Here is a 15,759-nt window from a genome sequence, read left to right on the forward strand (position 1 = left end):
AGTCATGGATGATTTCTGAATCCTTCACAACGCCAAGCGACAAAAACTGACTCCGAAGTAGTAAATGGACTGCAAAGTTATACATTAAAGAATGCAATATTTTCCTTGTATGATCCTGAAATGATCATATTCAAGCATTATTTCGATAATAAAATATTCGGGTTATGCCCTCTTCTTTCGGATAAAACATTCATATAAATAAAACATTTGTTGAAGCAAAATAACCAAAGTAGAAACACTGTACCCATAAATAATTAATTATGAAATATAAAAATTTGCATTCAATAACTCACTCATTGTTATTCTTAAGGAATGTCAGAAAATGTGAATGTAAAACATATAAAGGGTTTTCAAAAGGAACGCTACAAAAGTAGATCGATAGGGACAGCAAACGACGCCATATTTTTCCAGCTCCTTTGACATTTCTCTTCAGTCAGGCCATTTCATCATGGAAAGATGATAATCGTCTTGATCTGAATCAATCTATTGAGCGTCTAGTGGAAAAATATGAATCAATAGGCACAGTAAAAATGTTTCTGTGCCAGTGAAATAAAGTAGTGCACGTAGTGTCGAGAATATTGCTGCCGCTAGCGCATCAATTGAGAAAGACTCAAATCAGTCTCTCACATGTCGTTCTCAAGCGTTCTGTGACGTTGTTGTGGCGAATTTTGTGAAAAGAACTTGGCCTATATCCTTACAAGATCTAATTGACGCAAGAACTGAAGCCGCTTAACCACCAGAATCGTCATATGTTCGTGAATTGAGCTGAGCAAAAACTTGAAACTGATCCGGATTTTCATCGAAAAATCATCTACAGCTATGAGGCTCATTTCTGGCTGAATGGCTTCGTCAATATGCAAAATAGGCGCTATTGGTGCTGCAATCCACACGTACTCCATGAGTCACCATTGCACCCAGAAAAATTACGATTTGATGCGGTTTATGGGCCGGCGGCACGATTGGACCGTACTTCTTCCGTGATGAGCAAGACCGGCACGATACTGTGAATGGGAATCGCTACCGCTAAATGAAAACCGAATCTTTTTGGACCGAATTGGATGTTATGGACTTGGACAGTATGTAGTTCCAAGAGGACGGCGCCACAAGCCACACAGCGAATGTCACAATCGCTTCATTAAAAATCAAGTTTGGTGAACGTGTTATCTCACGCAATGGATCAGTCAATTGGCCGCCGCCAGTACAGAGTCGTATGATTTGACGCCGTTAGACTATTTCTTATGGGCCTACGTCAAGTATATGGTCTATGCCAACAAACCAGCGACTATTGATGAACTTCGAACGAGTATCTAACGTGAAATTGTACTTTCACAGGACTAAAGAATTTCATTGATAACTCAAACCGTTTGTAGCGTTCTTATTGAAAAACCATTTATTTAAAGTCCTTGCCCTTATCCAGTCATCTAATTATAATCAGACAAAAGTAGAAATACATATGTCATTCAAGCAATTTTGTATTTATTATCCATTCCGTGGACCAATAAATGTTTAATGGTATCATATTAGAAGAAGAGCAATTACAACAACGTACTGTGATAGATATTAATTCATGAAAGATCGATAGATGGAATGTGTGTTGGAATCCTAGAGAAAATAAAGATAGTACAAGAGCATTCTTAAAATGTTTCGTTTATCATGGTATGTACCTCGCGAGATCGATCTAGGACCTAGCGCAAGATCGAAGTTATTTTTTCACTAACAGATTCAAGGAAATATATGTACATACATATATTATCGCACCGAGATTCGCACCAAGCTACCTCTTTATAATGAAATTTTCTAACATCATTGAAGCCTAAAGCGATTATCTTCGTTACATCAAGGTGCCAATTAAGTTCTAGGAAACATTTAAAGATTTCTAGGAAATACTTCATATGTGTTATATTGTGCTGCATCTGTGTAATTAATGTTGTTGCTATAAGGTTAATGCATAATTCCCACATTTTCTCGTTCGGTTAAGCGCTGGAGGCGTTACAACTTTTACAGTTCATTAAACCAGATAAGAGTCGCTTGTAAACAACTTAGGTTAGGTTAGGTTAAGTGATTGCTTGTAATCAACTTACTAGAATACATGAATGTTTTAGAATGCTGCCCACAAGGTGTTGACAGGTCGGCAAACAGAAGTAAAAAATACTTGTAAATGTATCCCTGGAACAGGTGCCGATGTGGCAGACATTATTAGCATTGCTTTTAACAGCGGAAATTATTCACTGATAAATGACAGGCCACCCACAAACATGACGCTGCATATAAATACGAATATTCATGATTATTTGCGTTAGAAATCGATAATTTACGCATAAATACTTCAACAAGTAGATCAATGGGTATAATATTCCATATTTGTTTGAGTTAATGCCTTTTTATTGCGGTTTATATTGCTGGCCGCAGCGGCAGGTACTTTGTCTGACACATTGGCAAACAAAAGTTTATTATTTCGCGGCAAATAATTAATACAATATTTGAAATTAAGATTTCAACGCATTGGCGAATATTTATTGGGTTGAATAAATATCAATGTGGTTTTGACTGCGTCGCTAAGCTCAAAGGTGCAGACACAACCCACATATTTAGCAAACAAAAAAGCCGCGCCGCGCAGACGCAAACTCGCTCATTGCCATTGCGTAAATGATCAAGGCGTGAAATGTTAGACGCTAACTCAATATTGGTGCGAATAAATCGATTTAGCTGCAATAAATACCTTCGATAAATAAATAAATGAGTTTTTTTTTTAACGAAATGCATTTGTATGCATGCAACATACGAGAGGCCTGAGAAACTGCATGCGAGTGCTAGAATGCTCTTAATTCTTATTTTTAGTTTTATTTTCTTCTTGAGGTTTATGCAAATATTTGCACATAAAATTATTCTTATTTTGTGGACTCTTAGCCTGGCTTAGCAGTTATAATGCTATTATTTTTATATATGCCAGACATTTACATTCCAGTTTTCGTCACTATTGTTGTTATTGTAAATTTTCGTTTCTTAGTGCGTGCCGCTTAATAGCCTATAATTCTCTACTTTTATGTTCTAAACGTCTCGCTAATGGCCTACTGCAGAGTCTGCAATTTTTATCGTCGCTTCGTCGTTGTTTCTGGACAATTAAAATATGAAAACTGTAATAGATTGATCGTAAATATCGCTCATAAATCTGCCCACTTTACGCGCCTACCAAGGCATAATCATAGAATTTTGCGAGTGTTTTACGATTATGCGATTTATGCGCTCGGTTGTGAAAGTATTGATAGGTGCTTATTGGAAATTCTTTGTTTCAAAGAGGTTTAAGTACTATATTTTTTATTGCTTCTGTAGAAGAATTTTAAGAAGTAGTTTTCCGCAAGCTCATTAGCGTTATTTGAATAATGCATGTCTTTCAGAATACAACAGTTTTATTGCGTAGTGTAACGCATAGAAGGTATTCAAAGAATCTAAAAAAAAATCAATTGTTTATGGGAAAAGAAATTGAGTTCTGTTGACAGAGTAGGCAAATAGATGTATCCTTAAACAAGTAGAAGTCAAATAAAAAATCATTTTGTCGTAAGGAAAGAGTAGATTTGAAAAACTCAACCACGGACACGCGTGAAGCGTTAAAAAGTTTATGAAGGACGAAGGAAGGAAGAAGAAGAAATCGAACGTGATATATCTGAAGATATCGGCAGATGACGAAACTTGGAAACATCTGATGTAGAAACAATCCAATAATACCAACCCCCGTAAAAAACGAGAATCTAATGCCGAATTTATCTATCGATCAAAAAATATTATGAAACGCTACTCACACAATTAACCGAGTAGGTGCTATCTCTCACAAAACATATAGCACATCTGATTACTATTAATATGAAAAAATTTAACATACATAAGCAATGACTATCTTACTAATCGCTAATCTACTAAATGTTTTATAAAGATTTTCTAATATCTTAAAATAAAGTCAAGGTATTCAGGAACAATTTTTCGGAGGTATTATCATCAAAGTAAATAAAATGTTTCATTAACTTATCCTCCCTAAATTATTCATAACAAATTGAGGAACTGAAGTCATAGTTCAACCCCGACAAAACATTAACATTAAACAAATTCCATATCTTCTAATCTACTATAGGCCTATAAACTATAACGGATCTATAATCGACCAAATTATAAAATTAAATAAACTTAGCAATATGAATATGACTATAATAGGCTTGAGAGAAAATGAAATCAATCGAGTAAATTTGAACAAAAGACTAAGTCAGTTGTAACACCAGAGATTATAATGAATTCAATACCAAAGATTCGAAAAGCAAACATGCTCTCTAAGAAATAATCTTGAAGCTAAATAACAAAATTGATATCCATTAAGAAAAGTCCAACATCTGGTAGACTGGCAAACGTCATTAGGACGAATAAATGCCGAATCCACATCTGTCAGATTGTACTCAGAGACAGTCAATAAACTTTCAGATAGAGGAATAAAGGGAATTAAATCCTTCATTACGATTTCAGGTACAGGTATTCTAACAAATAATAAATATAAGATATAAGTTTAAAAGTATATACAGTTTGTGGCATGACCGAAACCAACGGAGCGGTATACGACAATATTTCGTCGATGCTTTCTACAAGCTTTATGGAAGCTGGCCTTTATAAATTATAATCAATTTGGCGGAACAGACTAAATATCAGTTTTAAGGGGTTGGGTGGGTTTTAGAGGGTAAAAATGGGTATTTTCACAATTTTTTTTTAAATATATATAATCACATTTTTCATTGAAACAATTCTGCGTATCAAAGATACGTATTTAAACAGTATTTTGTGAAATTTTTATTTAAAAATTCCTAAAGCGCAGTAGTTGGCACCTCATCTCAGATAGCGTGTCCAAAAAAAGGTCTTGCGGTGGACATCACATCTCATGATTGGTTCATTTAAAAACAAAAAACCTAAAATATTTCTATAGTGCATGGATAAATCTAGTTAATGAACGAAAAGAAGAAAATATTGAAATTTCAATTTTTGACATAATTTTAACCAAAAAACCTAAAAAAAAATAGTTATAAATACAATATAGGAAAATCCTTCGTTTATTAACTAGAGAGATGTATGCAAAATTGGAACCAAATCGCTTCATAACTTTTTCCTGAAATCGTGTCCACCGACTTGAAAATTTGAGTTTTGAGGCAAACGAAACAAAACAAATGCCTAATACATTTCGACAAATGTTCGAAGTATTGTATTTCAAAGTTAAAGAAATAGTAAATTGATTACTGCTTCTTCATTACGGATACTGTAGATCTCAACCTTATAATTTGTTTGTTTTTTTATTTAAAATATTAGATGTTATATCTGATTGAATATATGGGTTATTATATTTGACTTCGCTTTTTAATTTTGTTTAAATACCAAATCGATTCATTTCTTTCTAACCATTAAGCCACAAATCACACCATAAATAACTTTCTTATATTTAAGAAATTACCACTTAGTAACAGTTTTCAATTTGATATATGCATGTAAGTATGAATATTTGTATAGTGTAGCAGAGTAAATATGTAATATGTAAATTAAACAAGATTTTATGATTAAATTATTACTGGTTTTTCGACTCACCTTTTGGTTCTTATATCACAGAATCGTTGTATGAATGAAGTTAAGACGACGTTTGTTTTGTTAGAATGCGATTAGTTGTAAGTTGTAATGTGATGCCAGCTTGATGTGATTTATATATTATTTGATTTTCGTATTTATGCTCATCACTTTGCGCAACAGATTTAATGATTTTAATTAATAAATATTTTTAGTGTATTTATTATTGCACTTAAGTGAGTGATTAATTTGAAGAAAGGGAAGGAAATAGGGGTTTAAGTAAGAAATTCAAATTCTAAAATACTTGTTTGCAATTTCTATAGTTGAAGAAAGAAATTGAAAATTGTTAATTAATATTATTTTTGTATTTTGAATTTTATTACATGGATGAGACTTCGAAATATTGAAAATTTGTATGAAGAAACGACTTTTCAAGGCGCTAATATTTACATATTGCTTAAAAGTGTGTCGAAGATAGCAGGTGTTGCTCATAAAACGTTTATTAATGTTTGATTATTATTATTTTTTTTTTTTAAGTTTACGCGCACGCTTTGTTAAGAACTTGAAAAATTATCGATTTCGAGATTCGTAGTAAAGCAGCTGTCACTTTTGGTTTCTATGTTTATTGTAGCGCGTTGTAGTTGTACTGAAATGATATAAAAAAAAATAATAAGAAATGATTTGCATGTTCAAATTCAAATGTAGAAAAAAAATTCAAATAAATTTAAATTCAAATTCTTTTAGAAACACACTTGCACTCATATATTTTTTTGTTATTTTTATACAACAACAAAAGTTCACTTAAGTAAAACTTAACACATTTATTTGCTGCCAAATATAGTAAAATCAGCAATTAGCTGCTCACACAACAACAATGACAACAATAAGAAAGATTAATTGAAAGCAAAAGTCCATGTGGTTGGCTGGTGAATGGTGAACTGTCAATGGTGGGCCGATTGACATTTCTGGGTGTAGCTTGAACACTCTCTTTTTGTACACTGAAAATGTCCGCATATTACTTGTGTTGTTGTTGGCCTTTTGTTTAGCATCAAGTAGTGAATATTTACACTACACATACACACATGTAAACAACTCAAAGCTATTATTCAATAATGATCTAAAAAATCGTAGTGAAAAAATGCTAATTATGCGGTAAAGCTAATAAAATAACCTCAAACAAAATCTAGTTACTTAATATTAAAGAACAAGTTTCATGGTTTTTTTCGCATTCTTTGTTCTATACATTTTGTTTCCCAGTTCGTAACACACCCATTTGGTGAACCTCATACATAGACACACACACACATGTACTTCGAATAAATGCTAATGTTCGTTTGTCTGTAATTTTGTATAGATATTCAAGCAATTTCAAGTACTACTACGTATGTTTACAGGAAATAAAAATTGTAAAAGTAACGGTTAATCACTACTGGTATTTGCTCTATTATAACAACATTTAAATAATGCTTAGTCATAATTGGCTTGGTATGAAATGAATCTGAGACCAAAATGATCGCTAGTTAAATATGAAATTACAAACGTCTATGCCTGTGGGGCAAACAGCAATAAATTAGCTCGTAATTTCTTGCACTAGGTAACAGTGATGAAAATTGTTGGAGAAGCTGAGCAATAATTTTCATAAAATTTTAAAATTATTTTGTTTAACCTTTAATTAGTGTAAATTTAATAAAAAAAAACAGATAAATGTCCAACTGCTACTATTTTAACTATAAAAGTGAACCACGATCATGGCGTCATCGAACGGATTTTTATAATTTTGTTCATGGATTTTTATATTATCTCTACATATACTCCTGTAGTAACAGTATCAAGCTCAATATAAAATCATTTCTAATTACATTTGCAGTTTACTTTTCTAATATAGGTGACATTCGACATAAATACCAGCCTTTTAAATACGTCGATTTAGTACCCCCTACCGTATTAAATCTAAATTTTTGTAACAAACCAAAGGAATATACTTTTGAGTCATTGTGATTATATATTCGGAATTAAGTCCACTAGAATAACAAAAATCATTGTATATAGTATATATGGAAAGGGGTAATTCCTGGACCGATTTCAACTATTTTTGCCATCAAGCTCCGAGATTTTACGTTTACTAAGTTAACTCACATACTAACCGATATATACAGTATAAACTCCACCGGAAGTTTGAAAACCCGAATATGAAGTATAAGGTGGCTATAGGAATTATTGACCTGAATTTGCCCATTTTTGGCACAGACGCACGCTGTTAGCAGGAACACATCTCATTTGAATTGCTTTAGAATATCTCAGAGATATATCTATATTTTAAATAAAAGTTAGCCGCAAACTTCGAGGTCCTCATATTCGATATCTGGGGCTTTGAACACTAGAAACATTGAAATAAAGTATTTGTGCACAATTTTGTTCCGATATCTTCACTGATGCTTAACTTATATATTGTAAAGAGTACGAATCATTTGGATTTCAAATTATGGTATGAATAGCATCCTTTTAACTACCTCGCTTTAGCACCCCTACCGGATTAAATATTATCTAAATCTTTGCGACAAACCAAAGTAATATATTTTTGAGTCAATGTGGTTATAAGAAATCGAATCATAAAACAATTATAGATGAATTGAAGAGAATCTAAAGAGAAACATTTGCCCAATCTCCAAATTAGTCGAACTACTTCTGGGTCCACCCCTAACCTATCTATAATGATCCGAATATCTAAAGCTTTAATTTTAACTTAAGTGGACTTCTGAATTTATTTTAAAATGTTTCCAGTATTATAGAGGTATTAAACTCTACTCTCCAAGCATGAGAAAAAATACAAATTTCGTGTAGACTAGTGTTATAATTGTATTAAAGTATATTAAACAACTTTACAACGTTATTGAATGTGTTTAACTTTAATACTCCTGTTAATTGCCGCATATGAGTGTAACATATATTATACGAGTACATTGCGCATGCGCAAACTGCACCAAGTACAATATGTGAGTTAAGAGTGTAGCAGTAACAAGATACCACTTTGTTGTTTGAAAAAAAAAAACCATACAAAAAATTAATTTTAAATTTGAGATAAAACACATGCAACATTTTATGAGAATATATGAAATAATTCTATTAAGGATAGATAATACAAAGGCAAGCAAAAATGGGTGTAACCTGAAAACATTTTTGGATTTTAAGAAATCGAGTAAAAGAGGTATAAGTTAAGTTCTGAACTTAAAATATTATACAAATAGCTTTGATCCTAGCTAAAACAAACTTCAATGTTAAGTGTTATTTTAGAAAAAAGGAAAGGGATCTGAAATGTATCTTTCAAAATTGTGTTTAATCTTCTCTCCAACTTGCCACAAATCCCTTCTACTCTTTAACACTAGCAACTCATTGCCGCTTGTTTATGTTGCAGAACAAAGCAATAAAGAACAGAGTGATTGTCAAGCAGACTGCTGATGGTACATCATTATCATCAATAACATTGAGTTCTCGTCAAAACAAACGTACAATCAGCAAAGTCAACGCAAAACCCTTGCAATATTTGCGAAATTTCACACACATATACATGAGACACTCAAGCAAACAATCTTACATTTACATAAAGCAGAGCAACCATTGCGATATTTGGCTGGGAATCAGTTCAAGTCAACGCGAGATTATCAAAAGGTGTAATTTCCACTTAACCGACAAGCCGCAAAAGCGCTCATCACATGTGAGACTGTATGCGGTTAAGACTTCAAAGAGAACACTCGATGTGACTAAAAATAAGCAAAATAAACAATTCAGCTGCCACCACAGCAGTAAAAGTGGCAAATAATAAATAAAAGCTTACAATTGTTTGGTAGACACTTGAGGCGGACTGTCTCTGATACTTGCCGCCAACAGTGTAATGACTGTTGCCACTGCACTGCAACTGGTGCTGGTGGTGTCGATGTGTTAATATTGCTGTTGTTGCGAGTTGCAAGAAATATTTTGAATGTCATAAATTGTTGTAAGTGCGACCAAAGCGCAAAAAAGCGGCAAAACGCTTACTCGGATATTAAGTTGTGTGTCAAAGTGGATTGCGCTTGCGCACCTTCTTTTTTCTTATCTGTGGCTTTGTGCTTCTATTTCAATTGTTTCGTCTGAAAGACACGCTTGTTATGAAGAACAACAAACGTCTGAGTACACTGTATAAGTATCGTACTAGGGTGCACCCAGTAATTTAAATGCGTTTTGAAAATAAAAAATACTAAAAACATATTTTTAACATTTTTAAGCTTTAAATATTTTTAGTTTTCGTAAAATTTTATTTCATATAAATTAAACACCCTAATAGTGGCATGCGTGAAGTATTGCAACATGAATAGAGATAACAGATATTTTGTGCAATAGTCCAAAAGAAGAAGATTCACTATATAGACAATTGAAGGTTTTGACAAATCAGTTGCTCAGTTTGCCACCAATCATGTTCGTTATTATTATTACGTTATGCATTCGTGTAAAAGGCTTGGCGTATGTAGTGTTCTCAGCCTTGAATTTAAATAGGGATGGGATCCATTTGCACACAAAGAAGAAGTCAAAAAGACATCTCTTGACAACTGAAAATATACATATATTTTTTTATATTTCTAGTCACAGAAACGCGTTCACCAAATAACTGGGAGAACAAAACAAATATGTTCAATATATTTACGAAATCGGCAAATCGCAACCAAATCTCTTGTATCCAAACATAATTGACAAATTAATACAGAACAAGTAAGGAAGGTCAAAATACGAAAGTAACCGAACTTTTTATACTCTCGCAATTTATTATTTAATGTTATTAAGATGACAAATAATTTGCCCTATATATTTGACCTAAAGACCACTAGAATAACGAGAATTACTATTAAAAGTACAATATATGGAGGCTGGGATAATACCTGGATCGATTTCATTGCTTTTCGCCATCAAGCTACGCTATATCCATGACTATACGCTCACTTAATTTTGCTAATCTCACATATTAACATAGTATACAGTATAAAGCCGAAAGTTTGAAAATCCTAAAATTAGGTATATGCGAATTAAGAGAAGCCCTATTTTATCCATTTTAAGCTTAGAGACACATTATTGAAAGAAGATTATTTCCTCAGAATTTCTATAAAATATCTCTCAGATTAATTTACCTATAATTTCTATAGCCTCTGAGGTCTTTATGTTCGCTATGTGAGGCCTTGAAAAATTACGGTCCGATTTCTAAAATTTTTAAAAGACTAGCGCCAGACCTTTAATGCAGTATTTGTAATGTTGTACAATTTCATTCTGATATTTTCAATGATTCTTAATTTATATCTTGCAAAGTGTACGAATCAGTTTGAATTAAAATTTCTGTTATATGAAAATTAGGCGCCCATTTTCGATCCGCAATTACAAGATTATATTATATATATTATCAAAATATATTTCGTTGAAATTGGTCAGATAGTGACCCAAAAGTGAGTAACGCTCACCCCCACCTTCGATTTTTTATACCAATCTGAGCGCAGATCTATATGAGTATATCATATATTTAAACTAAAGTTGGAAGTGAAACTGAGCTCCATTTGATGGACTTTATAATCGACTACCGAATGATAGAACTATATATGGCAACCACTACTTTAATACCGGATCAACATTAAAAATATTTATTTTTAATAGTGATAACCCCTGGTCTTCCAACATATACATTAGCAGACCGCTCCGGCTTCGCACGGGTTTAAACACGCATTTCAAAAGTTTTAAGTTTTTACATACTTATACATACTCTCTCATACATATGTATGTATGTACTTTCCCGTATCTTGCGTGGGTTCATTTTAATAAAGTAAAATAAGGAAAATTCGAACATGAAATTAAATTTTATTTGCAATGAGCTAAAACTTGATTACGACCTCTAATCTTTGGTGTCCGTTGTCTTTCTAATATTTTGTTCTTCAATCCGCTGCACACGCTCCGTACGCGACCCTCAAGCGCGTACTTGGGAGGTTTTGAAATGTTGTTCAGCAAACAACTGCGAGCGCTCATTACTCGACTCTCTGACACGCGATTGAGATGCGAACAGAATGACTTGTAATACTATTCTCAGTTTCTAGCAATAAATATAGCCTATGTTACTCGGGGTGAATGTAGCTTTCCATTGGTGAAACATACATACAAATCTATCCTCTTTATAATAGTAGTATAGATTTGTTCGGGAGTTTCAATATTTATCGAATAAAAAACCAAAGGATCTGAATCAAATATCTATATTATTATTAATAATTATAATTAGTTCAATTTGTTTTTCGCTGCCTATTCTATATCAATACTATATTCCTCTTAGTCGTAAGATAATAATTATAGTGTCAAGTAAAGTATTTGCTCGTTATGGCTAATGTCAAGCTTTTTACGGAGCATCAACTGGAGTAAAAAAATATAGAAAATAAACCTAAGATATCTCAAAACCTAAAATATTTTTTTTTTTCAACTCCACAATGTCGTAGTTAAACCCGAAATTTGCAACCAAGTGTTAACCGCTAACTTTTATTTCTCATAAAACTAACATAAAGCTAATTCTTGAAAATTACTTGAGTGCACTCATCCAGACGTACTACCGCTCTGTGGGTCAGGCTGTCAGTGGCAATTTTTGCTGGTCAATTACATTTGGAAACACACCGTTACGGATGTAGGAAATTTGAAATGACACTTTTTGCTGCCGTCGGCAACCCAAAGTGTGCGCCAGTGAATGCATGGAAAATGTGTGCACATTACAAGTAATTAAAATGTATGTCGCCTTGATGACTTTTGTTGCAACACTATTTGAGCACTTTTGTCTTTGACGCAATTGCAGTTGCTGTCATTTGCAATTAATATTTTTTACGCTAAGACTTTTCAGAAAACAAACAATTTACTAGATGTCAAATTGCATCTATTGCAAAAGTAAAAAAAAAATTAAATGAGGTTGGTAGAAATAGTCGCTGCACGGATGGACCCAGAGTACTCACTACCAGACTCGTAATTTTAACACTAAATAAACCAACAACAAGGGCACTAAAGTCTTTATAATATACTGTACCGGATACTCATGAAGACACACAATGCGCGCAATAATTATTTTTAATCGAATACATCAGCGCCACCCAGCTGCTTGAGGGCGGTCCAACCCAACAATGTCACCAAGTGTGGAATAAATGTTATGCACGCTAACAATCAATCAACGCCCTCCCTTTTGCACACTGCACTACGGCCTATACAGCCGAGTACCTATCAGCGATGAAATGCGAAGAACGCTTGTGTAGAATAAATTGTAGAATTGTCGCTGACGTCAACACGTACTTGCTAAACGCCCTAGTTGAACAAACATTGCGGAGCAATTTATTGCGCACCTCACCAATCAAAGCGCATGCGTGTTTGGCCTTTTAAAAGATAAATCACCATTTAACGATCCTTCGCCTACAACAACCCTAGGGACCGCGACTGTTTGGGTGTTACTTACTTTCTCGCCCAGATAATTGCAAAAAGCGCTCACGTTCCGAGTGCGATCAATCGTCTTACAATGATTTTCAATTAAAATTGCAAATGTAACAGACAGGCATCAACGACGCCCTCTCTGACTTTACCGTCTGTCTGCCTTCTTGCCAACCTGTCTCTTCGCGACTGCAATGCTCAGCGCGTGTGCAAATGTATATATATATTTACAATAAAAACAAATGTGTTCTACGTTATTTGGGCTTTGGGGTTCGCATTGCTGACAGCGTCGGCAGTGATGTTTGCGGCGTTGTATTATTTGCCAAGCCTGCCTCCCTGTCAGACTGACTTAAGCAATTAAAATAGTGTTGATTGCATTGCTGACGTTGGTTAGTTGGGGGAAAAATAAAAGCAACAACTACTTTGTGCGAGGTGTTCGATAATTTTTTTATTTTAAAAATTGCTCGGTAGTTATATAAAATCAACTGAGAAACACTTGCGAAGCAAAGGTTGAAATATTTAGAAAACAGTTTATTATAGTATTTTTTAATACATGTTGGAATCTGTAATTCTTTGTTGGTTTGTAGTTATATGTACCTTTGCTAATAGGTGACCCGTTCATTATATTTAACACAATAAAAATTAAAGCCGTTTTAAAAATATTTTATATGAAAAAAGCTTGCTCAGAAATTCGAATTGCATATTCTTAAGTTGTAAACAAAAGACTTAAGAAACGAACTTGATTGAAAGCATTTAGTTGATTGTAAGTGTGGGAAAGTATTATATCACAGCAGTAATATATGAATGAAAGAACATTTGATGAATACAATAACAATACAACTAGTAGTATCAAGTCTTAAGCAGACTCAGAATAGTTGATATTTTTTTAAGAAGCTTTTTAATGGAAGAAATTGCATCCTTCTTTTCGACTGTAAAGCGAACTGAACGCTTTTAGAAAATTCTTTTATATATACATATATTGTATTTTCATATACATTTTTTCATAATTTTGGGATGTTTTGTTTTTTGGTTTAATAAATAAAATACTAAGATACACTATTTAAAGAGGTTATCCCATGTGTTGGGCTCAAAATATCAAAATATTTTTTTTTCATAAATTGCTTTCTTAACATGTCTAGAATACGGTAGTACGGTGATTTTTAAAAATTCGAAGTTGTTTTAAAAATACTGCAGTTAGAAGAAGGAGACGTTCAGAGCGCTGATTTGTCAGCTGGAATTCTTGAACATGTTGTTCTCAAAACTGTGTTTTTCAAATTTTCATCCATCGTATCTCGAAAACGGCCTGACCGAATGATTTGAGCACATATAAACGCATGAAATGGACTGTATTCAGTTAAAAATTCCCACAATTTTTTCCAATGTATACCAAAAGTCCAATTTTAGGTATATTCATTTGGTCGTAGACGTAGTGCTTTCTATGCACTTAAGCTTATAGATTTAACCCCACTATTTTTTTTTTTTTGCTTCCGATAAGCCAATCAGCCGGAATCGTGGAGGAAGTGCGAGCTCTTTTTTTAGGCGCGAGTGTGGAGAACGTTGTAACTCATGTCTACACAATCTTTTGGCTTAAAATTTATATTTATACTGTCGAAATATATGTTAATAAATGATAATAAGCTTAAAGCTCTATCTATTTACCAATCGTAGACAAAATATTCTAAAATATTAAAATAAACCAATTGCAATTACTTGAGCAAAGGGAGATCAAACATCTAATGTTATAGAAGTGCAAACGTGTCGTCAAGTGAAAGTGAAGTAGAAGTAGGATCAAATAATAATAATAAAATAGAAACTTACGACATTTCTAAATTTTTAGTAGAAAAACTAAAATAAAATAAATATTTGCTAGAAAAAGGTCAATTACCAAGCATTAAAAATAAAATAAACATACACTAGAAACATGTGTAAAAGAAATTGAGCAAAAATTGGGCATTCAATTAACGGGGAAAGCATTAAGTTCGGGTGTAACCGAACAATTTATACTCTCTAAATTAATTTTATTACTATAACATACAATTTGACTCACATATTCGTCATATATATGGTATAAAGTACATTGAAAGTTGGAAACCTTAATATTAGGTACATGGAAGCTAGCTGAAGTTATGACCCGACGATTCAGATTGACTTCACAGTTCTGGTTATAGGAAGTAGGCGTTGTTATGGACCGATTTGGCCTATTTTCACAACATATTATTGGGATGGCTGGAATATATTATGAACCGAATTTCATTGAAATTGGTGGATTAGTTTCTGTCGTAAGGGTTTGTGGGAGGAGCCAATTTGAACTTTTGTATTCCAATTTGAGTGCAGCTTTTATGTACCATCTTTATAACGAAATTTTAGGTTTCTGGGGGTTTTCCTTACTTTTCCTTTCCTATTACAGCATTTTTAGTAGTTTTCAACATAACCTTTGCATGGGAGGTGGGCGTGGTTATAATCCGATTAAAAGAAATGGTTTTAGAGAGTTTGGTTGATATAGCTTTTGTATGTAGTTTACGAGATATGTACAAAAATTACATCCAAATATGCCCCTTTACAGCGCGATCCTTTGTACCTAATTTTACTTTCATAGCTTATTTTATGGCTTAGTTATGGCACTTTATGCCTTTTCGGGTTCCGCCATTTTGTGGACGAAATCAATCTTCATATAGTGCCAAAAAACACGTCTACTAATTTCAGGAAGATATGTGACTATTT

At 33.2% G+C, this 15,759-nt stretch overlaps 1 protein-coding gene across 8 annotated transcripts in view; it reads right to left on the minus strand.

The window, feature by feature from the left end:
• LOC105215436 (adhesive plaque matrix protein) overlaps positions 1-15,759 on the minus strand; it is a 146,139-nt gene that overhangs the window by 30,128 nt on the left and 100,252 nt on the right. For 6 of the 8 annotated variants that reach the window (XM_029042398.2, XM_011189353.3, XM_054230772.1 and 3 more), the window contains one exon: positions 6,034-6,229. In XM_029042398.2, the coding sequence (XP_028898231.2) occupies positions 6,034-6,075 (42 nt within the window). In that variant the 5' untranslated portion in view covers positions 6,076-6,229. Of the gene's footprint in view, positions 1-5,607; positions 5,789-5,873; positions 6,230-15,759 lie in introns of those variants that run through there. The other 2 variants (XM_011189355.3, XR_008471205.1) reach the window with 2 other exon arrangements.

The sequence above is a fragment of the Zeugodacus cucurbitae genome, chromosome 5, assembly GCF_028554725.1.
Source record: "Zeugodacus cucurbitae isolate PBARC_wt_2022May chromosome 5, idZeuCucr1.2, whole genome shotgun sequence".
NCBI classification, from domain to species: Eukaryota; Metazoa; Arthropoda; class Insecta; order Diptera; family Tephritidae; genus Zeugodacus; species Zeugodacus cucurbitae.